This window comes from Sprattus sprattus (assembly GCF_963457725.1).
Source record: "Sprattus sprattus genome assembly, chromosome: 18".
Classification (NCBI taxonomy): domain Eukaryota; kingdom Metazoa; phylum Chordata; class Actinopteri; order Clupeiformes; family Clupeidae; genus Sprattus; species Sprattus sprattus.
In genome coordinates this window covers 14,969,584-14,996,660 of record NC_137916.1, presented here as the reverse complement: position 1 = coordinate 14,996,660, position 27,077 = coordinate 14,969,584, and the positions used below count along the sequence as shown (strand labels likewise).

Genomic DNA, 27,077 nt, shown 5'->3' with positions numbered 1-27,077 from the left:
GCAGCAAGGCAGATAACACCTGTACACTTTCAGCATGTCCTTTAAAAGGACCTTCAACTTCTACTTCACTTCTCCCTTTTTCCATTTTTTAAAAAGCTTCTGGTAAAGAAAGCGATGTCTGTGCTGTCATATAGCTCATCATTGCCTGCGAGCTAATGACCACTACAACAGGGACATAGCAATAACGTTTCCCGCAAAACTCCTATCCTTCAAACTGCCGAGCCATTATTTAACAGGTTGTTATACTTTTGGAGTCAGGTCACCGCCGAGCATCTATTTTATTGTGTATGTGTGTGTGCTGTTTGTGCCGCCGCACCAAATAATGCCTTTCATCAGTGTTTTAATAATGTTTCAGCACTTTGACTGTCTGTTTACGCTACCGCGAGTCAAAGCACTATCCATGTTTCTGATCGCTTGACCTGTCTACTTTCCCAATACAATAGCTGAAGTAACTAATTCGACCGTAAAATCCAACACATTGTTGTTAAAATATATATATACGCCAATGGTGTGTCTGCGTGCCTCATGACTAGTTACTAGCTTGCACTATAGGGCCCATCATATCTGGCGACCATTTCAAAAGTGTCGGCGACATAAGTATAAATTAAGCTTCACAGACTGCATTCAAGTGTTTTTAATGCCCTTCAGATCATGAGCCTAAGATGGCAATTTAAAGGGCGGTATTCCTGGTCAATTAAATCATCCCTCTCTGTACCATGAGGTGAGACCTGGGTCATTGCTTTAAGAAATACCCATTTGCAGTCAGGATAGACTCTCTTGGCAGAATCAAACAGCATTTTACCTACATTGCTGGGTTCTGTCACAGAAAACAGCTTCCCAGGATCAACCTTTCCTCTTACAATGTGATCTCATTGGATCAGGGCAAATGGTAATTCATCACAAAACATTTCTGATCTTCCATGGTAAAAAAGTGACTGCAATACACAGTGACTGCAATGTTTCGCCATTTCTTATTAACCAAACAAACCCTTCCACTGATATGATGAAGAAAGTATTTCCACATCTGTATACCCCACCCACCCCGCCACTAAAGACTATAATGGCATCAGTTAGAGCAGGTGATTCATGGCTGCCATATAACATCTACTAATCCCCATGTCAACACCTGTAAAGGGGCTACTCTGTGCTCAAAGAGTCCTCTACAAGGGAAGTGACACGCCTCTGTGTTCCCAGTCCAGAGACATGTTGGGGGTAGGAGAGGGGGAGGAGTCCAACAGGGCCCTACAGCATTTACCACATGACCTCAGGGATGCAGTAACACTGCCCCTATAGTCCTGAGCACACAGACAATAGAGACTAATAGGGGGCAAGTAAAGGCACGCCACACAAGAAACAGAACACGAGAGAGGAAAAGAGTATTCCATGCATCTGTTCCCTCATCCATCCATCCATCCAGTCATGCAGAAAGACATCACTCTATAACAGCTGCATCTGCACTGAAGCAGGCGGGGGCTGAGGCTGCCCCTGTAAGATGATAAATCCACAGTGTGCCACAACTGCCTGCGGGAAAGCTCCCAATGTTTACCACATGGCACGCTTTCTGTTATGACACGGTCACTGGGTCAAATTAATCTAGAAACATTCAATCAAACCCAGATTAAGCAGGAACTCTAGTTTTGAGCCAGAATTCACAGCAGGGCTGTAATCTGAGATAATCCTGTCAGTAAAACTGTGGAGAGTGTTTTTACCCTGCCATAAGACAAAGGGAAGTAAAACATTTGAATAAGCACATTGAATCAATATCCAATTAGAGCCCAACATATGCAAGGTAAAAAATTAACTAATTCGCACACAGCTTATAACAAGTGTCTTTTCTAAGAACATGATAATTGCCAGAGACTTATATAAAACGACAATTCTGACTTGTTGATTCAACGTTTCACAAGTGAAAACGAACATAAATTCTCGTGAGGTTTAAACATGCAATGCAGAAGAGAAGTAGTATCTCTTGCTTTTTTTCTCCTGCTTCACTGAGCTCCAGCCGTGGCTCTGAGTGACAGCACCCAGACAGACGAGAAGACTCGGTGCGAGGGAGCGAAATGTGGGAATATTCTCTGACACCTTATTCAAGAGAGACGGACGTACAACACTTCTTATCGGGCACCTGTTCAGTTGGCTCAAATTAGCATTCTTAGTGATGACTTCCTTTCTTCTCACTCATGCACCTTTGGCAGAGATTTTAAATGTTTGTTCAAAGCTGGAAATTACAAAATGTATTTTTGCTAAGCGAACTTCAAAAGTAGTGAAAAAGATTCAATCTTTCAGTCCAACCATTCCCCCTACATTTACAGCAGGTTTCAGGTGGAGGTGATGGTGTCTATGTGTTTGTGTGTGTGTGTGTGTGTGTGTGTGTGTGTGTGTGTGTGTGTGTATGTGTGTGTGTGCGTGTGTGTGTGTGTGTGTGTGTGTGTGTGTGTGTGTGTGTGTGTGTGTGTGTGTGAGGGGGATCTAACCTGCCTCCACGCCAGGAAGCAAACATTGCACGTCACTACATTCCTCAGTAACAAACCCTACCGCCCTGCAGAAAACTTGCACCCCCCAACAAAGAGGGTAAGTAAAAACCATTATCAGTGCCCCCCTCTGTTCCTCTCTTAACTGGGTTATGTGTTTGATGGACGAGACCTCTGCCCTCTGGCTGCTTGCACTGCAAGCCTGGGCGCAGACAGCCCTCTGGTAAACTTAACAGGATTTTTGGGGAGGATGGGGAGAGGCTAAGGGGTTCAAACAAATTGCCTTTTTTTGTGTGGATATTGCACCTCTCGGACGGAGAGTCAGGTTCCCATCCTTGGCCTCCCACGGGAGTACGGAGTCATTTCACAAGTGAACAACAGAGGAGGGGGCAGGGCTGCTGGCGCGGAATCAGGAATCAGCAGCTGAGCGGGATGTCCTTTAATATAGGAACAGATAGGACAGAATTGCCACCCAGAGTGCTCGGAACAAAACATGTGATAAGTTCGAAATGAAAGCGGACTAAGGAGCCTTTGATTTATGGGTGGGGGGACTTTTTTTCTGCGGATGTCAGACAGAGAGGCAAACATGTTTGAAAGAGTCAATGGTCACTGAGGCGCAGGGGTTTTCAAACAAGGCGCCTCACCTTTGAGGTATTCAAACGAGCATTTCACTGCCCACTGGTCTCAGATCTCCAGATAGCCGTTTGATTTCGGGCTGTCCTCTTGGGTTTCGGCCCAGGGGGAGAAACACACGCACACACACACACACAGACACACACACACACACACACACACACACACACACACACACACACACACACACACACACACACACACACACACACACACACACACACACACACACACACATTGACAAGCCTGATCTTGTGATACAGCATGAGAAGGGCCAGCTCAGACAGTTTGCACTCCAGTGTACGTGCGTCTCAGACGGACTGAAAAGCAGTGAAGGAAATTATCAAATGGCGCTGCGTCTAACTCCCTGTTTATTTTCTATAGCATATTTCATGATGTTGCAAGGACCGCAGCTATTTTTCGCCAGCAGAACCAACAAAAGACACTCTTTCATTTCACACTGTGTTATGTTTGGCAGTAACAAACAATATTCACAGACTATCTTTGGAAAATAGCTGGAAGCTACTTCATATGTTATTGCGTCAAAGTGATTTCTGATGAACTAGACCACTAAACGTTGTTATGGTTAAGGTGGACCATCTTAATTATTTTTGTGAAGTGAATGATGCTACTCCTAGCCTGGGAATGAAATGCCCAGCATATGTCAACCAGGATTAGCCCTGCCCCCTTAAAAGTCGGAGAGCATCAGCCCTCCTCATCTTGCACTGTGATGTACTTACAGAGATCAGCCTCCTGCTGAGGGTGGATGTGCCACATCATTTCATTAATTACTTTGAAGAAAGCCTGGCATAGCTAAGCTTTCCCTCTCTTTCAACTTCTTGGGAAGGAAGATTTTCTTTAAACCCCTGTGATTTGGCAGGCTAACAGAGAGGTATCCCAAAATTTAAGATCTCAAGTAGGTTTTGGAGCCAACTGACTCATAGCAAATGCATGGCCTTGCAACAAAAAGCCCCACAGGCAAGACAAACAACCCATCCAAGGCAAGGGGGAAATATTTGCCTGAGTCCTGGAGCAGCAGAGGATTGCTTTTCCCGGTGTTTAAATAATGAATAGCCACAGATAACCTGCACTGTGTCCCCAGTTCCAAAGCACACAAGTGATTGGGCATTCTTACACTTTCTCATTCTGTTCATGGTCTCTCAGCGACCTCAACGCGCACTCGCTTGATCTGAAATATATGCAGTGACCAAGCTAGACTGTGGCACACACTTTCCAGCACTTTAAAACAAAATGCTAGCGGCAACTGTTATTGTAGCGTTCAAATTCCAGAGCCATATGAATATGATTTAGGACTTAGGATGCATTGCAACACAAATACAGTTTGCATGTGCCAAGACTGTTCTCCTCTCTGATTTGATGTGACAATATTTTTACATGGGTACCCATCCCACAACTATCTGGCAGGAGTATGTTTGCTGACTCTTCCACGTGTTTTTTGTTTTCAAGGCACTGTATAATAATGCAGCACCCATAATGCAGCTCTTGTTGTGCATCATGGCTGCAGTGGGAACTACATCCCCCGGAGTGTCTGTGGTACAGGAAAAACAAACACACTCACACACACACACATACAGCTTGGCCGATGTGGTTACATAGCCGATCCAACAAGGAAATCAACAAATTAAATTTCAGATTAAGCCTCAAGGCCTTTCCCTTAAAAACCTTCCTCTCCGCTGTCTTTTCACGAAACCATGGGCATAACAGCACAGAATGGGAACACAGCGGGGACCAGACAAGAGGAGACAGTGCATCCCAAACCCCCTCATGTCCTTGCATGAGTCATTCGTCTGACCGTTTGCAATAAGAGCTTTGCAGAGTCAGCCCACTCTCACTCTCCCTCTGGACTGGCCTGGCTGCGGTTCTCCACGTGACAGCACAGGGCCTGAAGAGATGCCTCCTACCTCCAGATATCTCATTGAGGTCTTCAACGGGGGCAGACTCCCTGCGGTCCTGGGGCTCAACCCCCCCTCTCTCAGGGTCTCTCTCTTTACCTGGGGTAGGTAGAGACAACATAAAGAAGAGAAAATATCATGTCAATATGTTATCATCATATTATTTATACAGTTAAATATATCACTCCTCAGTTAGTGATACTTTGTTAATCGTGACAAGAGAGAACAAAACAATAAGCCCTTCTATGAACACTTTATAGTTGCATAGCTGTTTATCTGTATGCCTGACAGGTGCATTTACCAGGTTGCCACACTGCAGTGCAATCCATCAAGCGTAAAGTACTAGGGGTTGCTCTACACAAGGAATTAGCTCTGCCAGTGATGTTAAGCTTGACAATCTACTGCAAGGCAAGAGCCAGATCTGTTTGAACAGCAATGTTTTATTCCATCTATGCACTCAGAATATAAGGCACCAAACTGTGTGAAAATAGTGTGCTAACTATTTGTGTTTATGTACGTGTTTATTTACATGACACACATTTAATTCATGAGACAATCTTTCATAAATCTTGTCCGGGGGAACAGGTCATTGTACAACTGTAGTTTCAGTATCCCACCAGGAGAAAAGATTTATACGAAGACTACATAGGCAAGGTGATCTCTTCTCGTGGTAAAAATGAAATCATCGATCAATCTGCACTCTCTTTATGTGTCTACATGTATGTATGTACGTATGTTCTGTTTCCATTGTGTGTGTGTGTGTGTGTGTGTTTGTGTCTGCATAAGTGTGAATTAAGACAACAGTTTGTTTCTAGATTTTACAAGAGAATTGTACAGGGAACTAACTAATAACTTAAATAATTTGGCAGATTTGCATAAAATTGAATAAAAGCATAACCTGGATTACCTGGATATTTCCCTTGAAGTGCTTTACTTTGCTGCCGCCCACTCATCGCAAAAACCTTGAACACATACTGCTTCACAGGAATAATATCAGTCAGCACCACTTTATTCTCTCCTTTTGGTACAAACAGCTCTTGCTCCTCTCCACCTGCAATAGAATAAAGGGTGTGAGATTAGCATGCATACCAATGGCATCTCTCTCCCTTATCTTCAACAAACCTAACAAATCTCCCTCCCTTTCCAACGCTTGCAAGGTCAAGCTCACGGATTATCATTGTGGAAAGAGAGTCTGTGCAGTCTGCACTACCAAATGAAGAAAATGAGAAGAGAATCACACACTTAAAATGTGTCTGACAAGAGACAAGGAGACATGAGGGGATGCCCAAATACAAATGGTAGATCAACAGTAAGTTGGTATATGGTTTATGGTGCTGTCAGTCTTCCATTTTACACTAATCCTGAGGAACACTGATGTTATCAGCAGCTGGATAACATAGTGAGCAAAATGCTCCATGAGAGATAAGCTATACTGTGTCTACAGGTCTTTAGTGGGGGACATTTCCTAATTCTCTGCTTTTGAGCTGTGACCCCCAAATATGCATTTATCTACAGATATGCAATACTGGAGGGGGATATTCACCCACTGTACTTTGTGTAGAGGGGAGATGGCAGAACCACATTCACATATGTTTGGTTTAGGTTTTAGGAGCTCATTTAGTGTGTTTAAGTAGTATTTGGACCTCGCAACAAATTTTCAATTTTCCAGGATGGGTCTGGCTATCCATTCCACATATTTCTACAGTGCAAAGCTGAGTACAAGTTATGGATGGCAAAGCAGAGAGATACATTTCTCTCCTGGGACCCCATCCACACAAGCAGTAGTGTGTAGAAAAATCACCCCGCGAGCATATCGTCTTACATTAGCCGCTTAACAGGCTGCCTGCTCAACTTAACCTCATGCTAATGGTTTATCCCAACACAAAGACAGTATGAGCAGTTCACTCAGCTGAGCCCTCACAGGAACACTTGGCGTCCTTCACCTTTCCGATTATTGACAAATCAGACTCATTTAAATCTGGCAGTGCATGAAGATCAATCAGAGGTTGAGGTGGGGGTGGGAGGAGACGAGGAGAGGATTGCCTTATCAGCAACACTAAGGGGGCTTTGTGTTAGGGAGGTCAGGGAAGAGTAAGAAGTAGACTGTTGAAGTAAGTATCTACATGTAGGGTGATGAGTCTGCAGATTGTGGCACACGGGGAACTGAGGGGGAAAAGTGCTAGGGACAGCAGTGTGCCATACTGGGGCACCAGCAATACAGAAGTATGAAAATGGGCCTGATGTCTCTGAGGCACAGCAGCCCAATGAACATTATCTCAGTGTGTGGGAGCGCCTTTGATCATGAAAAGTATGTTTGGCAGTCATTCATGAAATTGGTCACTTGCTCACTGAAAAAGCTCACTGGGAAAAATATTGAGGCACTGGCTTTAGAGGGCTGGAGAGATTTTTGATAAGCCCTAGACATTGAAGTTTATTTGTGTTTAATGTAATCGGGCACTTTAGCCAAGCATTTTTTCGCTGACGATGGGAGGAGTCCTTCCCTGGACAAGGCTTGCTTGACAAAAAAGTGGGAGAGCAGTGACCTGTCTCGACAAAAACACTCCACAGGATATGATGGGCCTTTTCATTTATGACAACTCTTATCTGCCAGCTCTGTTGCGCATTTTGGCCTGAGCTCAGCGAACACGGAACAGCAAGAGCAGATATCTGACAGCAAAAGCAGGCAGGGTTCTTGAACGCCTCTACTCTAGCCTCTACTCTAGCGGCATGAGAGCAGAAATGATGACTGAGGCCAAAAACTCCCACAAGCACCTGTCCCTCTCCAACCCCCCTGAGATACCCTGTCATAGCTCTTTAAACTCTACATTTAGGAGATCCTTTTATCTAAAGGGGATTTCAGCACAATCGATGAATAAGGTCTAGGGCAGACCACAAGGAACCATGTCGACAGCCTTAGCTTTGCAAAGGGCCTTCTCTATCTAAACCACAGCGTACATGTACAATAGGTTCCTCATATATCTGTTATGGTTCATTTATAATATTCATGGTGCAGTTTTCGTGATTGGTATAAGCTCTTACATCTACAAGACAATAGCTCCCTTTCAATGCTAGGACACTATAACATGAGTACATCAATTGCGAGTCACACGTTGGCGAAATTCAATCAGGGAAAATAACACACATCTAAATGATAGATGACAGTGATACTGCTTACTGCACAGTTCTTACCTTTAACATTGTCATATACAAATCTAAAGCCATCATAATCTCCCTTTGGTTCTTTCCATGTTACGGTTAGTCCTCCAGAAGACAGCAGTTTGAAGCGGAGTTTGCGTGGCGCTGGGACTGCAAGAAATCAAGAGAAATAACTCAATAACAACAGAGATGAATTATCTTCACTATTGATTCCAATAGATATGCTTGAGGAATCAACCTCTTCCAAAAGTCAGTGAAAGTCAATGACAATTTGCAGCTAAAGAGTATGTACACTTTGTAACATGGAGCCATTGCAGCTCATTGCATTTTGTATACTTCCAAAGAGACATTATTTGAATGTCACATTTGAATGTCATTATTTGAATGTCTGTAACTATCAACTTCTAAGTTAATTTAAAGATTATCATATACATATGATACAAGGTTTATGAAAGTGTAATAAGTCAAAGGCCCTTGGTGTTAAGGGGAGAACTAAGGGGAAAGGCTATAGTCATATTCTCTTCTTCCTCTCTGGATTAAAAAAGGAAATTAAAGTAAATGGTGAAATTTAAGTTGATGACTGTCAAAAAAAGCAGGTGCTGCATGTTATGTCTCAGTCAGCATTTGACATTTTAATTATAATATGGCAGAGAGAACGCATCAGATCTACTTGACAGTTTCACCAAACAATGGATATAAGCCAAGACGCACATGAATTGTGGATCTCTGCTGGAAAGAGCCTGCTGAAGAAGAGAATATGATACATTTCCAAACCTTGAGAGATTCCCCATCTAAGCTCCTAACTGCACCCCATCCACAAGTGCTTAAAGTCACCACATTAGTCCCACTATACAGCAAATACCACTAAGAAATTACTTTCTGCCCTGCAAACCCACACTTAGAAATGTCTTCACCTTCTGTCAGGATACATTTTTTGAGAACCATATTTGGCTCTACTGGTTCTTCTGAGTTATTAAAACTCAAATAGTTATCCCAGACTATGGATACCCAATATGGATTAGAAATTGTCAGATGAGTCACTTATGACAACAACATCTAACTCGAATTCTATGTCTGTGTCTTGTGATAACACTGATACTAGATCAGGTAAGTCCAGGGCAGGAAGTAACATCAGAACAGTCACTAGCCAAAATGTGGCCCATGGTGTACAGGTAAAGGCAGTTGCACTAGCTACAATAAAATATCCTGCATATAGCACCATAGGAGAACCTGTTTTTATTCTCAGATTTATGCCATCTAAAATATATTCAGTGGCGAATCCAATCAGAACCATAAGTCTAGAAGTACCCCAAGCTCAAGGTTTACATATAGTGAAAAGAACAGCTCTTAAACTAGAGCATTTTCTTTTTCTCAAGGAGTTTTTTTTAGCAACACAATTTGGTTTTAACCTTAAAGACCAAAATAGGTTCTCCTACATAACAAAATGCAGAATTATTTTCTGGAGTACAAGGAGCAAAACACTGTGTAGGAAAGAAATCCAAGTTATGACCCAAGACCATATCCAGACATGTAACCAGAACAGAAGGAGGCTCAATAAGATGTGAAATTTGTATAAAGAAAGACAACTTCCAAACTGTACCAAGCTCACCAACCTGAAATATGCCTGAAGATTTATATTCTTTGTTGAGTAACACACCTCCCTTCTCCATGGGGAGTCCATTCCAAATTCAGTCAGTGCGTTGAAAAATAGTGTCTGTGATTGTGAGGGACACCTCACGCAACTCCTCTGTACAAACAGGCTTTAGATTCCGTTACATTGTGTCTGGTCAGCTGTAACTTATTACACATAATCCCAGAGGCCCATTTGAATGAGGCTTATGCTCCGTGAGGGTCAATTTAAAAATTAAAAAAAAAGCATTGAGAGTCATTAAAGTGGCGCCATGTAAAGCAGCAGATGTACGAGACCTACTGTAGCGAATCATTCTTCCAAATGTAGTGGGATTTGTTTGTTGATGATAAAAGTGAATTGTGAGTTTATTTAAGAGTTCTAGCTAGCACTACACAACAGCACATCATCAGGACAATGTGTAAACAATCTGAATGGACGAGAGAGGATGTGAAAGCACAGTCGGTGTGCAGAGAGCTGCATTTAACGTTAAGGGTGAGTGTATATCATCAGAGTTGGTGAACTGTGCTTGTTTATTCACTTGAACTATCATTCAAGTCTACTTTGTGCAACGCATAATCCCATTGATGTTGAAAAACCCACATAGTCTGTTCAAAAGTGCCAGAAAAGGGGATTTGTCAATTTGCGCTCAATTCTGAATCCCACAAAAATTCAGTTCATGCCATCTAAAGGATTCCCTAGAAAACTGTCACATTGCATTTTCTTCTACCTTACCTGCCCCTCCCTTTACTGCTCTTGCAATTAACACTGATTTGACATGAAAGCGTGCCACAGTAGTCTGTGTGTGACAAACCCTGACTTGTGCCTTAAAAAGGTAGGTGTTAGCGTGTGGTCGTACGCTATCTCAGCTGTACATTAGTGCTATAGCGGGGGGGAAACCTGTGTACTTTGATGTGGTTAGGCTTCATCCATTTGGACGCACTTGTGTAGTGGCAGATAGCGCTTCCTAAACTCAGCCCTATTATCAGCTCGCTTCCGCTGTCTTGCCTGAAGCCTCCCTCACCTATTCAAATGCTTATCTTTTAAACTGACACAGAAATCCCTGCAAGGGGAATTCAAATATAAATACCGTCTCTGTAGATGAGGGTGAGGAAGAGACATGCGATAGATCCTGACACGCCAACCTTCAAACATCATAGTCCCTAACCCTGATCTGAAATGAAATACCACAAGACCCCCCTCCACACTAATACATTTCACTGCATATGCAGATTTATTCATTTGTGGTCAAACCGTGCCTAATCATACATTAGGCTTAAATGAGAGTGGGGATTGGGACATAACACTTTTTATGTTCAGTACTACTGTGTTCAGGGATATTTGTCTTTTCTCAATTTCGTTGACCTATTTTCTTTGTGCAGTCTGTTTCAAGATGTTATTATTTTTGCCATCTCTCTGAAATTATTTCAGAAATAGCCTCCATCTGAGATACAGCGGCTTGTTCCAGAGCGCTCTGATGGACCCCTAATGCTACCGACAGAAACAGCTCGATGCTTGATCACTTCTGTCAGCAGCGTTATACGACAAATTCCAAAACCTCATCTGAATGCTAAAATGTCATTTTAGGCAGTCACAAACAGTAATTCAGGAGCTTCATTGCAACAAAAGACAGAGAAGCCCTTCACCTGAAAAAAACAGCACCCAGGAATTTCTTTAAAAAATATTTAGCTTATTTTGAATTCAGCCTCGATGTAGTACTGAGTTCTCAGTAAGTGGTTTTCTTAGTCAGGTTATCTGTCACTGTATTGTTTAAACCATTGATAAATGCTGTCATTTTATTCCAGTTCAATTTGGACTTTGGGTTGGCTTTGCAAAAGCAAACTACAAAATCAGAAAAGCAGCTGCCGAGTCAAGACATAAAAGCAAGAGACAGGAAACAGCGCTGAAAAGAAAAAAAAATAATTAACTTTGCTTTAAGTTTACCATTGTGCAAAAACGGGACTACCTGAGGTGGCTGGGTTTAAGTGTAGGGGGCTGAAGGTTAAGTGCTGTGACAGAGAGGCACAGCTCCGCACAGCGTGCACCTGCCCTTGCAAATGAGAGAGCCCATGGCCTCCGTCCAGCCGGCCCTCAGACCCACCCACTCCAGATGCTCCCGTAGCCGCCATCGAGCTCCTTCACTCAGAGGCCTGGAAGGAATGCGGGCGCCGTCCAAGTCGACCAACCAATTAAACGTTTAAGTCTCCCCGAGGGATCTTATCATTTGATCCCATAGGATAACACATTGTGTTGCTTTCCCTTTGAAAGCTGCAGTGCAGATCTTACCAGGGGAGGTTGCATTCCCCTTGCATGCACCAAATGTGAAACAATGTGATTTCTAAACATTGTCCAGACAAAATATTTAACCACAACAAAAAACAAAAACGGACAAAAATACCAACTTCATTAATCAATCAATTAAAGTGCAGATTAACCATAAGACTCAACCCTGGTATGCAAAGAGAATAGTGTCTCTTCCAACCAAACAATTCAACTGCAATGACAAGACAAAGACCACTCCTGTGCTCCTGTGAAACAGAAAAATACCAGTGCAATGCTTGGACGAAACCTGCACATCAGAAGTAGGGGAGAAGTGGAGAGAGTGCCTACCTTGGCCCCGGGCAGGGCTGGGAGCACAAACCAGCAGTGTTAAGAAGACCAGAAGACACCAGCCCTCTCTCCTGAGTCTGACGGCCTGCATCCTGTCCTACGAGTGAGTTCCTGTGTGATGCTGCTGCCGGCACACCTAGAAACAGGAAGCGAGGGAGAAAGGGTGATTTGAATCAGGTTGTGCTAATCCTTGAAGGGTTTGAGGGTATGGAGAAGGGGTGGGTGGGTTTGGGAGGTGGATGGGTAGAGAAAAGAAGAGAGGTAAGTGTTGTTGGGGGAGGGGTATTTCTTGTCAGGAACACACACAGAAATAAGCAAATAGTAAGGGCTTTGTTGCAAGATGATGGGCAGCCGCTGATGAGCACTTCCTCAACTTCATTGTCAGTGTTGAGAATAACCACAAGAGCCTCTCCTGTCACTTCATCCCTATTTTTCCATAGCCCTTCACTGATGGCTATGACAGTTGCTTGCTTGAGTCTAGTTTCTGAATGAGAAGCGGCTTTCTGATCGGAAGTCTCCACTCTGAATGTGAGGGTATGCTGTTATGAGAATGACTGTTGAAAAGTTTATGTGATTGGCAAGAGTTAATTCACTAAGAGGCTGATCTCCAAAATATGGTTAAAGTATTTCATACTGTAAAATTGAGGCTTGGAATCTGTTTGAGCGGTTGGTCTTTTTCTGCTGTGGTAAAGGAACATTTTTTATTGTTACATGAAACTCTTGAAAATTAATCTCGGAATAACACCGAAGTGATTGCTAATCTCTTCCAGGGGAAGTTTAACTTTAAATACTTCTATTATCAATTATAAATCCATTACTCAAAAATTTAAATTATGGCGAAACGGTATTTAATATCAAAATCAAAATTATTCAGATATAGTTTATCCTATCGTTTTTTCTTCAAAAATTACTTTTAAGATAGCTGCTAAGCACATGCATTCACAGTTTCGGACTTCGGACGGTATGTTCATTCAATTCAAACACAAAATGAGACGAGGCTTCTAACGTTGCAGCAAATAATGCCATGTTGATTGCACAGTGGCTTTTGATTATTTTCGATTCCTTTATGTGGTAAATGGGGTATTATATTTCCCCACCATGTCAACACAGTCAGGGTCAAATAATTCAGTTATCTGAGAGTCTGCGTCTGTCATTCAAAATAGTCACCTATTTTATGACTGTGGGATGGCATTGTTGTCTGTTAAGTATTGATGAGTTCGTTATGCCACTTTCAAATCTCTTTCACTTTATAATATCTGACTCTAACAATTTGTAAAAATGAAGAAAAGCTGCACACTACCTGCTCAGTCATTAAATTCAATATGTCCTTGTTTCTCCCAGTGAATAATAACGTCGAGTGCTTCCTCAGGCTGTTGAAGCACGTTCTTCCACTCGCCCTTACTCTGTCCAGTCCTAAGCTCCAAGTGGGTGCTCTGTCCGTCGCTATTCACCCATCCCCTTCAGAGTGCTCAGTTCATCCTAACTACCGGCTAGGAGGAGGGGAAACGCAACCAATTACAGCATAAGGATCAACTCCGAAGAAATTCTAAAACCCCTCAGACATTCCATAACTGGAGACTACAGACCTCCTAACAGTACTTGACAACAACACAAAGGGTATTTCCATTGTGTTCGCTTGTTTTGTTAACGGATTGGCTTTCTTTCCGAACTGACTTCCTGTGAGCGAATGCAGCGCTTCTCTCCATGGCACCTGCATTGGAAGTGCACTTAAAAATTGAGCGCATGCACTCGCACATCTCTTGAAACACCTCGATGCTGTTTGCAAAAGCGCCAGGCGATGCAAAATAGCTACTGGATGTAAAGAAGATCGACAGAAATGTAGAATATGTGATGTCTTTTTTACAATATTGCAATGCTTACCAATGCAAGCAGTTAGGGGAATTAGAGTAATTGCTGCGAATTAGTTCAGTGAAATAATTATCTGATGTTTTTATTGGAACAGGTTTAAAGACAGGTAAATGTGCCTCGGAATTAAACCTTTCAAGGTATAGTGACTACTGGTGGAAAATTGGTTGGTGGGGCTTTGGGTGGGGCATCCATTTATCTAGAAAACTGGCTTTGAACCTCAGCCTGCACTCATGACTAATGTGGTAGTGTGTGACAGTACAGTTCTTTTAACTTTTAGCTCCATTCATTTCTTCAAGACCTGAGTTTCCACCTCCCAGTACCTACAATTACCATCCACCCAAAAGCAGTCTTGCTTTGTCATGAAAATGATTTAATACTGAACATGCATCTAGGACCAGACATCAATCTTGTACATTAAGGTTGTAAAGGTAAAACATCTAAGTATCTTTTATTGTACATAACTTCCTATGAGTTGAGAGAAAGTACTCTAGCCCTGACACCACTGTTTGACAGGGATGCAAGACAGGGGACGTAGGGTGTGACTTCAATCAATGAATATTGTAGTGTGGGGCAACCACTGATCTGATCACCTTAAGACAGAGATGTCACCTATTGGGCTGGACTGCCCAGACTGACACCTCCAAGAACAATTATATTTACCCTTCAGTTTTCTACAAGGGACAGACATAGAGAGTGAGAGAGAGAGGTGAACAAAAACCTATGGCTTATAGTTGAATGACTGTCATGGTACACAATTGAATTTATGTTGTCCTTGATTAACCTTAGAAATTCAAGGATTTGCTAGGAAACAGGTAAAAGCGTGAAATTATTGAAGGTGATACCACCCATACTCAAAGTCTTTGTGCATTTTAACATGTGGCAGGGGCACAAGAAAAGATTTCTTAGCTGTTTTGTCTACATAGATTAACAATGTACAGTTGCCTATTCAGAAAACATCCCGTACAAGAAGCAGTTTGGGAGAATGTTTCTTGAAGTTCTGTGCTTTAGCTCTGGTCCTTGTTCTGTGGTAGTGGGAAGGCAGTGGGCTATTTGCTATGAAATTCTCTCTAGTGACATTTTCTCCATTGTCACAGTTACTTAGTTTAATTATAAGTAGTGTGCAGACACATTGTTTGTATTAAGTATGATAGATCTCTACAGAACATTTGTGTTTATTAATATGGATCAGTGAAGACACAGGGGGGTGAATCCTTAGCACGGAAGACTGAATGCAGTCAGGACTGTTCTGTCCTCATATGTATCATTTAACCTGCTGTCGTTAGAAAACTTCTATATTGAACGTTTTGTAAATACAGCAAGTTAATTTCGCCTAAAGCTTCTTGAGGTACGTTTTTAATGAGAAACTACTTTTGGTATCATCTTCAAATTAGTTTTGATGAAATATGATCATGTGAAGGACAGATAAACCCACCTGTCATTCCCACTAGCTGTCCAGGATATGCACTAAGTCATGCTGTGGTTCGGGTTGGAACACCCCGTAAAAATATAAGACCACATTTCATGTCACAGCACGACATCGGCAAAAGATGCCAGTTAGCATGTTAGTAAGCTTTTATCATGCCAACTGGGCTGATGGTAGTGTTTGAAAGGTTGCGCATTCTTTTTAGGTTGGTAGCTTACTAGTTTTAGATCAAAACTCCATAATGCTTCTTTAAACTGCCTTTAAAATTATTTCTGTGTAATAAAAAGTTTATGGAGAAATGGGCCTCTTCATTTTTTGACAGGTGAGATATGTATTTAAATGCTCAACATAAATGCTGAGAGTGACCAACTGTACCTTGCATCTTAGTGCAACACCCCGTGCCTGCAGAGCTCAAACTCTGGCAGCACAAATACAAATGACCAGTAGAGGTGTCTGAAGCCTCAATTGGGACATTCCCTCTGCAGAGCTGAGTAAAGCTGAGCAACTGGCCCCCTCCTGCCCACAGCCGTGACTCAGCACTTGTGATGGGCAGTTTGCAGTTCCAATAGCCTCATGAATAAATGCATTAATGTCTTTGTGTGACTTTTAGTTGGGTTCTCGCACAGGTATCACCTTCTCTTCTGCAGCCTCTGCAGGATTTGGAAAGGAATCACAAGTGGCTGGGATGCAAATATGGTTTTCACTTAGCCTTTGACTGTTCTGTTTCTGAATGGGCAGAATTTTTATTCTAAAGATCCCCACTAAACAAGCTAGTCAAGCTGCTTGTTCAATTCTTAATTATGGAAAACCATATATCTTTCTTTACTTTCTATAGCAAAATATTTCCTTCTGTGATTGGTAGGAATAAAGGCACTGAAGTCCTGTTTCTTTCGGGGCATTGGCAAGTCCTTCAGGATGTTTTGCATAGGATCTGCTTGACACAGTCTAGTTTGCTGGCTTGATTATTACACCTAGTTTCTCATACGAAGACTTAACAATGTTTCTGGATTTTGCTTCATAGAATTAAAGTCCCATTCAACCTACAGTTCATTCAGACACTCAAAGGGAAAACTATTTTGGCATTATGGCACTAATGTCAGCTTTCCGGAGCTTTCTGCAGTCCTCTCGCAGTCCCTGATTGCTTATTTCATCCTGTGAGAGGGTCACAGAGCTGCTGCTGGAGGCTCCCTGAGTGATCCGCCTCTCTCAGCTTGGCCTCTGAGGTGACACCTGTTTCTGGACAGGAGGTCCTGGGCAGAGCCTCTGAACTCGCCCTTCCCATGCATTACCCTTGGTCCAAATGAAGGATCTTCAGCTAATCACAGTTGACTCTGCACTTCAGACACGGAAGGAACCTTACATTAGGCACAGTCCTCTAATTAGCCAACGCACTCTAGTGGTGGGGGAAACCTACTCATGTCATGTTTTTCCATGTCTTATGGATGGGCTAAATAAACAAACCACTGAAAGACTGAATAAATGATGAAAGATTAAGATGAAAAGACTGAATCAATGAACCACTGCACCAAAACATAAAAATGTAGGCTGCTACTCACACTTGAATCTTGGACAGTGGTATCTAAGTGTATGTGTGCCCCCACCTCTCTACACTCCCCTAGACTGTAATCATGGTAGGGTGTTAAAGAGGGGTCATGTCCGTGACAGGGGTCACCACCTTTAGACCTAATAAATGTGTCCCATTTCACCTCATATAACTCAAGCCTACAAAATGGTGGAACTACAGTGCGCAGAGTGTTTGTTATAAAAACATAAAAATACCCACACATCATATCAGTTTTATTCTGAATGCTTTATTCATTTTAGAGACATGGTTACTCTTCCACAAAGGAAGGTCACCTAATCAAAAAACAATTGGGTACTTCAACATTAATCAATTGCGTAATATTTTCAGGCTAACCTGTCAAATTACCATCTTTTCCACCTCCTGCTTTCTAATCTGCTCAGTTTTGCATTTCTCATCCGTCTGTAATGCAAAATATGTGCAAGCCAAAACAAAATCCTCTCCCTGACAACATCCCCTCATTTCCGGGCTTGTGTGTTTGTCTGCTGAAGGGCATGCTTTGGGGGGCTTGTTGACATCTGATAAGACCAATCCGTCACTTGTCACAGTGTACCTGAGACCCCCTTTGTGCTGTGATATGTCTGCTGTACTGCCTGACAGAACAAAAGCCTGCTGTCTGAGCTGATCGGATCTCTCACGGTATTGTTGAGTTCAACCATCTAGAAATAGTGAGTTTGAATGCTGGTATTTAGGCATAAGCACAGATTGGAATCATTGTGAGAATATCACTTTCATAGCATAGTTTGCTGAAAATGTAATAAGGATGAATAACATAAAGTGTTTTTTTTTAACTTGCCGGGTGACCTTTACTGGAGCTTCTAGGTTTTTCCCCCCTATAGACTTTACACAGCTGTATCAAAAATATGATCGAGCCACTCTGATTCACAGTACTGTCTTGAGAGACATGAATTATGTATGTCACTCCTGATAGAGCCACCTCTGTGTGGGAAGAGCCTATTGAGTGAATGGGATATTCTCCAGCATAAGCTTTTGTGATGAGAGACTGTAAGTATCGGGGTCATGAACCTCCCGCCCACGAGCCCAAAGGGTGACTGCACACCAGCCCCACTACTCATCCATGTAGAACACCTGGCTCCAAAGGCATGTCTCATTTCAACATCCCAACGCAAGCTTCTTAGCACCATCCCAGCAGGTTTGAAATTATACCCACTTATACTGAAATGTACAGGAGCATCTAAACACACACCATTTTCTTTTGTAACACACTAGATGGTGGAGAGACCTTACAGTCCAAATGTCAGATGTTTAATTCATGTAGTACATGAAGTGCATTTGAAGTGTTTTGTTAAAGTTACATAAAATGCTTGTATTTGTGATGTGGACACAAAGAGTGCTTTTAGGTATTGTATTTCTCCATAGGGATGCTCAGGAAAAGTCCAGGAAACCCTTTTACAGAGGCCATTCAAGCATTCAGCAGCACTAGCATATACTGGGTTGCGTAATGACCATAATGCGTTTTTTTACTTTCCCTTTTACTTTATGATGTGTATTTTGAGCATATGCAGTATGTTAGGATAAGTCAATCAATCACATCTGTGAAAAAAGCATTAATGTATAATATACATACTATATGTAGATCATGGGGTTACGCTACTCTGTGATATAATGTGGAAGTCTATACAAAAGTTGAAGTTTCTATCACGTTTTTAAAATGCCAAATTTCACTGCTCTGCCATGAAGGCTATTTCATTCCGGTCTGAAGGGAGCCTGATGTTGGAGCCAGCCTAGCAAAGTGCTGTGCAAGCCTGCCCTCCTGTGGTCATCTTAGGAAATGGAAATGCATCTATAAATTAACAAGCTCTCTTTAGTGAGATCTCTCTATATAGTCAACAAACAATAAGTGAACAACATTTTCTGTATTTTATTTGTGTTTTTGTGTTTTTTTTTTTTTTTTGTGTTCTTCTTTTGCTCTTCCTTTTTGTCTACATGTATTTTTAAGGGATTTCCCTTTCTTATCAACAAATAAAAAGGGAATCATAGTAACTTTAATAGCCTTGGTAAATCAAAGTTACATGTCTGTATTTCTTTCACTTGTCCCCTGGTACCTCATATAAAAGCATATGGCTATAAATGTAAATCTGGCCAGTTACCTAATGCCAAGGTGTTTCATTCGATCAATAAACAAAATCTAAAAACTTTCCTGACTGGAACTCTGTCAGCCAGAGAACGAAGCTCTGGTGTAACTTCAGTTGAATTTACTCACAGGAGAAAAAGAGACAAAAACATAATGAGTCAACAGAGGATGTTTAATAAATCTGTTCATGAACAAACTTTAAACGTGGCAAAGAGTTGCAGCGCAAGACAGATGTGGCACCAGGGAGCGTTCCTACTGCTCTCTGTGTTCTCCCACACCCAAAGCACACTGAGGAGTGCTTTACCTCTCACTACCCCCAACATCTGACAGCTTCGGCAACCCCCTAAAGTAATTTTAAACCAATCAAAGCTGTCTGTGGAAGATTCACAAAGCAAAGTCATCCTTTATCACAGGTGGATCCAACATGGCAGGTTTGTAGCTGTATGATTTACAGAATTACTGTGTGTTGTGTCGATAAAAGCAAACAGTCATTGTCAGATATTGTGAAAACAGAAATACCCGGTTTGAAGATTGGCAAGGTTCCTGCATTCTAACAAGAAAATATTCAAGTGACTCTTTAAGTGAAATTGCTTACCGTTTTTCAGAAACACTGGTACCTTTTTTTGTTGCTCACAGTTCGAATGAGCTAGAAATATGTCATGGCTAATAACCTGATGAAAGAGGAAATTATTGAATGCCTTAAACTGAGAAGAGAGATAAATAAAACGGCAAGAATATGTGGTAATAATGAGAAATACTGTCTTTTTAATGGCGCCTTTCAGATGTAATTGTTGTTGTTTTTATTGGTCTAGAACTGTTTTCTTTAACTGTACTAGGCCATGGGGTTAGCACTTTCACAATCACATTATGTGGATGAAGACTGAATAAAGTCAGCAAAAACATGACATCAGACTAGATCAACTAGGCAACTAGAGAACCTGTGAAAGAATGTCACAGTTCGCTACAAGACACATAGAGCAGCAAACAACATTTACAGGTGATGCTCACAGATTTGTTAGAAGCACAAATTGAACACAGTATTTCTGTATTCCATTCCTTGTATGTGCTAATTATCATGCATACTCAAATATATTTGGACCATATTACACACTGTTCCAAAAACGGTTTAAATGATTTTTAAAAAATGTTTCTAAACAGTTTTTATATATCGTCATGTTGGCAACGAATTGATTTATAAATGAAGTATGAATGCTTTATTTTTTAAATATCTACGGTTTTATATTTTCTGTATCCTGTATTTACTCTACTCTAAATACTATATTAAAATGCACCATTTATGGTGTTGATGTATGGTCTAATGTGACACCTAGTCATAAAGTTCATATATTTTGGCTTATCTAATAACAGCACTCTGCTTTAATATTTGTACCCAAAGGTTACGTAACAGGGACAACATGGATGTTTAGATGTTCACTCACAGTAGACTTATAAATTTAACATCAATCTACAGTATGATTATGAACTGTGTTTCCTTGAATATTGTTTTGGTAAAATGGTGAGGTACAGTACAGGAAAACAATTTGTATGGACCATGAACATAATTTTTAAGCAGTACATTCACAAAAGAGGAATGCTTCTTCACAACAGCAAAAATCACTCAGAAAACAAATGTAACAGTTTTTCTCTACATTCCAGGATCTCTGGTGTGCATCAGGTATCTAATAAAGGGGCCATGATAAACACAGGTACAGCAGGGCTGAGGGTGTTTCCCTGAATCTCCCTACTGTTGGGCTGTGTTTTCTTGCTGAGTTTGTGCAATTCCTATGTGTGTATTTGTATTTTCCCACGCTCCAGTGGGGACCAGGGGGAGTGGCGTGGGTGGAGCATGGCTTTTGTTCCCACATTATGGACTTTAACTGGGGATGTTAGCCCCCCCCCCCCCCTTCACGTTGTTTACCAACCATAACACATCACAACACAACACAAAGCAGAGACAACACACTCCCATTACACAGGCAAATGGGGAACCGCTTCCCACAACAAAGATCTATAGCATTGTGTTAATGGAGTCAGGTGATTTTCCCTTGAGCAACCTCTCGAGGTAAAGGGCCACAGAGATGGTATTAATAACAGAATGGTCCACAATAGTATTGTCATGTAAATAAAACACCATAGGAATTAAAAAAATCTAAATGCAATATTTAGATGAACAGGTAGGTGTAAGCCTGTTATGTTTCACATGCTGGAACACTAATGATTAGAACAAGGTTTTATCTATGGACACTTGAATGCTTTCTGGAGTGTGTCTGCCTTCAGAAGACCCAACAATATTCCCTTTAAAGAGTGACATTTTAGTTGACTGTGATTGGCATGTGTGATTCTAACTTGAATTAGCTATTTTACACTTAGTGATGTGATTATAGGCACAATGACGTTATGCATCCAGTTCAAAACCGTTGGCAAAACCATTGGCAATATGTAGATATTACCCACAGAGAATTTCTCTTTTTATTTGAATGATAGTGTTAACACAACTCTTATAGATACAAAATGGGTTTTTGTACTTTTCTCCTCATCTCCAGGACTGGTTTTCACAACCAGACATGGACGTTGTCACACCAAAATGCTATATCAACATGTGTACACCTGCATTTTCAGCCCCTACAAACAGATGACCAATAGCAGCAATATTTACACAAAATGGTTGAATTTGAAACCTGTTGGCTTTGGCGTTTCTTATTATGAAAGTTGCTTACAGTAAAGCAACAATTTGACAGAATTTTATTAAGCAGATCAAAAGGGGGACCGTTTAAGGGTGGGTTTCAGTTTTGAAAGCGGCACACTGGCATTCTCTGCTCACGGATGGCAGGTTCACAGCCATTTTTTTTTTCTCTCTCTGTGGTCACGCGGCCACTCCTGTCTCATCACGTCCAAAGACCGGAAACACTAAATAGGCCACAGTTGTGAATGTTAAATGTGAATGTGTTGTGCTGTAGGTGCACGTCTGTGTGCTTGACCTGCAATGGGACTAATGCCCAATCCCCAGGCTGTTTTCCTCATAATGTCTGACACAGGCCAGGATAAACTCCCTATCCACCACACGATATCTTGGACTTACTACAATAGGTCATGAACAGATAGATGATAGTTGCACTAAAAAGGCTTTGTAACTGAATTACATTTCAATGTTGTCAATTCTGTAACTGCATATAGTCTAATATGGAACTATAGTGAACTTTCATTAGACAGTTTTGACTGAGAGATTTGTTCCTGCATTGTGATGACACTGATTAGAAAGTACTCAGTGAAAGAGCAGGTAATGACATTAGGGTTATGATCATGCGTCCCAGTCGACTTGTTTGATTGTCACAAAGCAGTGTTCTCAAAGCATTTGCCTTTGGCAATCAATACCCCATGAAAGCGGTAATCCAGTGCCAACAGGGTATCCAAGCCTCTGACAGCCTCCCAGGCACGGTGCACGGTGTCAGCATAGTGCTTTGTTCAATGAACGCTGCACGCATTGTTACAAGACAGACCACAGTTGGTAACAGCGGTGCACCTTCAAAATGGCGGTAATTGTGCTTGCAACATCCTGGCATTGCACACCTGACCCAGCACCATTCTTCTGATCTGCTGTGGTGTTTCCCTAGTAGTTGATTCTACAAACAAAACCAGCAATACCTTTCCAGGTGATGAACTGCTGAAATTGCCTGCTGAAAATGCCTGCTGAAAATGTCTTTTGGTGGTCATGTGGTCTGCACTGTTCCAGACCACACTAATGTCAAAATGTACAAATGGTTGGTGTCCTTCATAAAAGTTAGGTAGCCCCCTGGGACCAAACACTCCTTAGGTATGTGCGTGTCTCAGCAGCAGTGGGGTTTTGATGAGTTAAGCACACAAGGATCGTGTCCTCTCTACACTGATGAGTGACGTCCACTCCTCCACTCCTCCGCTCTCATATCCTCCCCTCAGCCTGGAGAGGAAGGAGCACGGGAGACGAGAGAGAGAAGTAGAGATGGATGAGGAGGATGCCTGTCAAGAAGGGCAGTAGAACACAGACAGACACGAGCCTTGCTTCACTCCGGGGCCGTTTCTTTGGCTAGAGGCCCTGCTGACAAGAGTGAGGGTGGCCAGCCAATCAGAAGTTGAGCTCCTCCATCACCTCCATGACGATGGTCCTGGGCCCAGTCAGAATGAGACTGCTGACGGTCCGGTAGTCCAGGGGGAGGACATTCAGGCCATTCACAGACACAACAAACTGACAGACCTATGGGGGACAGAGATGGATATTCTTATAAATAATACATTCTCCTTTGGCAAAATCATCTAACTGCAAAGGCTGCTTGGCGGTGAGTGGGGGAGGGGCAAGAAATGGGGCGTTGTATAACTAGCCAATGATGTTAGATGGAATTGACCATTTTGTACAAGTCATATGCATGGAACAGCCCATGTCTGGTTCAATCAAATTTTAACCTAGAACAGGGTCAGAGGCTTTGTTTATCTTACGAGCATCCATCTGATGTCTCCTCTCACAAGTCAAGCTCTTTTATATGTGCTTCATATGCACACATGTCATAGATATACAGTACATATATTATGTAACATACATCTAGCACACACTTCACCACGGTTGCAGGTATAATTAATTAAAGAACACTACAATCTGAGTGCCACGAAACCCAACACAAATGATCAACTGAAAAATAATAATATTGAGGTCAAACCTGCGCAACAAAATTTGTCACAACATCAACTTTAATTGTTTTGGTTAATCTACAAAGATATTTTTGTTAAAACTACATCTGGGATAAACAGTTTGCTGCGCATGCCATGGTAAGGCTGTCTAAACTTTTACAGTGTATCATGCCTTCAACAAAATGTTAAGTTTTGTAGAAATAACATTCACTTAATTCATAGGGTGAAACTGAATATATTGCACTGTATGGTAAATCTCATACATCCAACCTGCAAAACAAGTAAAGTCAACAAGGCCTCCACATGTTCAGACCAGGCCCCATAATGCCATATATATGAAGGCCATCTCAAAGCCTCGTGCAGAGAGAATTCTAAACCCTCCTGGTAATTGCATCCAAATTCTTGCCTCCAGCATAAACGCTATTCTTGGCTCGGGTCCAAAGGTCTCAGTAACTTAGGTGATCACACTGACAGAGAGAGAGAGGTTTATTTTCTTCTCCTCTGAACCTGATATCTTCTCTCACTCCCCTCTCCGCCCCGAGACAGTCTAAGACAACACCGGCGGCCTGAGAGCTGGGCTTGTGCTTTAACCTGCGGCCAGGTCTAATTGCTGGGGCGGTTTGTCAGCCAGCAGGACAGAGGCTCAGGATAACATTACAGTACATCCATTTTTGACCTCCTGTACCTGTGAACCACATCCCCGTCTCTTCCATCAGTTAGCAAAGCCTGACTGTGCTGACTGTGTTCAACTGTGTTAAACTGTAAAACCACAGCCTGATTACCCTTACTGTGTTAAACTGTAAAACCACAGACTGATTGCCCTTACTGTGTGAGACTGTAAAACCACAGCTGGTGCTTTCTCACAGCCTCACATTTTTCAAATATTCTGCCAGGACATCACACTCTCACATACTGCTTAACGTTCCAGCTTACATGTTTTAAATGTACTTTACTATTTGTTTCATCTGTCAAATTACATTTAGTAACCAAACTGCTATTATGTAATTTAATTTGTCTGACGATATAGTAAATAATTGCCCCACCCTGCTGCCAGTTGCACCAGCTGACCCTCTGACAGAGAAACCACACAAGCGTGGCTGAGTGGGACAGCTGTGATTAGACTGCTTTAGACTCACATTAGACTGCTTAACACAGTTGCTTAATAAACTCCCTGCAGATACCAGCCTGCTCTATTTCGCTCTTTGGGTATGTCAAATATACCCACCTCAGGACTTTGACACTTTGGCAAGCGTTCATCATCCTTCACAACAGGAGAGCGTTGCACATTGGTCAGATCTATAAAGGCCAGGACACGCTGGACCAGTACAGTGGAAAAATAGGAATAAAGATTTAAAAACATTTAAGAATATTTTACATTATTCTGCAGGATATATGTACATAATTCAAAAATCTCTAAAGCTGCAGCTGCAGTACACTAACAATGAGGGGTCATGAAGAGGAGAGCATTCATTATTGAGCACATGCATCATGCGTGCTGGGCCTGCACAGCAGCTCACTACAGCTGACTGGCAGCAGGTGGAGCACCACGATAGATGCTCGCCCTCTCTCTCCCTCTCTCTCTCCCTCACTCATTCACAAACACATAGACATCATCTAGCCGTCTCTTTAAATAGCAGAAGCATGCTTTTTTCCCTCGGAGCAGAGGAGAGGCAAACTGCTTGAGGGGGAACCATCAGGGGCTTATGTAAGAAGGATTCATAAACAGAGGTGGAGGTGGGGGAGGGGGAGTTGACACCGATGCATAAGACCACTGGTCCGTTATGGTCATCAGCTGTGGGCTTCTCTGTCAAGCTGACACTGACACAAACCAGTCCTGAGAGGGGATGATGACCACACATGAGTTGGGTTTCATCCAACCTTCATTAAGACCAAAAGTCAAATTGGAATCCTGAGTGGCAATGCCAGAAATTCACAAAAAAAATCCCATTATTTGAGATGCATGCAAAACATGCAAATGAGTTGGATGGAAACCCAGCTATAGTCTCTTTCTCCTTTTCCGTAACACTCACACTCTCTCGCTTTCACAGTGAGGCACACAGACACACACAGACACACACAGACACACACACACACACACACACACACACACACACACACACACACACACACACACACACACACACACACACACACCTATACATCAGCCCTGCCAAGAGCCAACACAGATACTGCCACACTACTATGCATTCACACAATTCCACTGAGTCACGCGCCAAGCTTCTAGACTGAAATTAAAGGGCACACTGTCTGCATTAGGGGCAGTCTGCCCACCGTTACTATGAGGAATATCTCTGAATGAACACACACACACAAACAATATCTCTCGCTCTCTCTCTCAATTACACTTCAATTGAATATGCTTTATTGGCATGACTGTGTAGCGTAAAAAGCAGTCTACACAACATGAATTTGTTATAAAATACAAGGATAAATGAACCTGAATGAAATGGAGAATGAAGGCAAAACAAAGACACACAAGTATGGTTGTTATGTTGATACATTATAGGGTTTTTCCTTCCTCTTTCCTCTTCAGGATGCACAGTGGGGTGGCCTCACTGGTTTTAAGATGTCCTTTTTTCTTTTATGGCATGCTGACAACATCTTGCTTCTCCTAGAATATATTTTTAGTTTTCCTCCATTTCTTTCTTGTGTGATCTCTGAGCAAATACCGCTAGCTTTAGTCATAAACTTATATCTGAGGTACGTGTAATGACTTCACTCAGTGAGGAAATCGAGCTCTGTTTCAACCACTCTTATTTCACCGAGAGCACAGCCGGGCCTCTCAAGGCAGCCAGGTCTGTTTCCGCCTTCCACATTCTATGGCCAGACTGTGCTCACTGAGTCTGTACATTGTCAAGCATCTTGAGAGATTTTTGCCTTTTAATATACTTAGATATGGGGCAAATGTATATATTCATGGTTAAGGGCCAAATAAGGGCCAGTTTGTTTTGGGTTTTGGTGACTTATGATGAGGTGAACTGGGGTCACTACTTTTGATGTGTTTCCCAAAAGTTCGTTTTT

The 27,077-nt window shown here is 42.0% G+C and overlaps 2 protein-coding genes across 2 annotated transcripts in view; both read right to left on the bottom strand.

Annotated features, from left to right (window-relative positions):
- The window catches only part of col14a1a (collagen, type XIV, alpha 1a), a gene marked incomplete at both ends in the record, with an annotated part of 77,123 nt that extends 64,622 nt beyond the window's left edge, over window positions 1-12,501 (bottom strand). The window contains 4 exons of the mRNA XM_080856173.1: window positions 5,027-5,116; window positions 5,925-6,068; window positions 8,207-8,323; window positions 12,411-12,501. Of these exons, the coding sequence (XP_080712299.1) occupies window positions 5,027-5,116; window positions 5,925-6,068; window positions 8,207-8,323; window positions 12,411-12,501 (442 nt within the window). The remainder of the gene's footprint in view (window positions 1-5,026; window positions 5,117-5,924; window positions 6,069-8,206; window positions 8,324-12,410) is intronic.
- Window positions 12,502-19,541: 7,040 nt separating this feature from the next.
- Window positions 19,542-27,077, bottom strand: part of deptor (DEP domain containing MTOR-interacting protein) — a 32,517-nt gene continuing 24,981 nt past the window's right edge. The window contains exon 11 of the mRNA XM_080856503.1: window positions 19,542-23,607. Coding sequence (XP_080712629.1) covers window positions 23,479-23,607 — 129 coding nt within the window. The 3' untranslated portion in view covers window positions 19,542-23,478. The remainder of the gene's footprint in view (window positions 23,608-27,077) is intronic.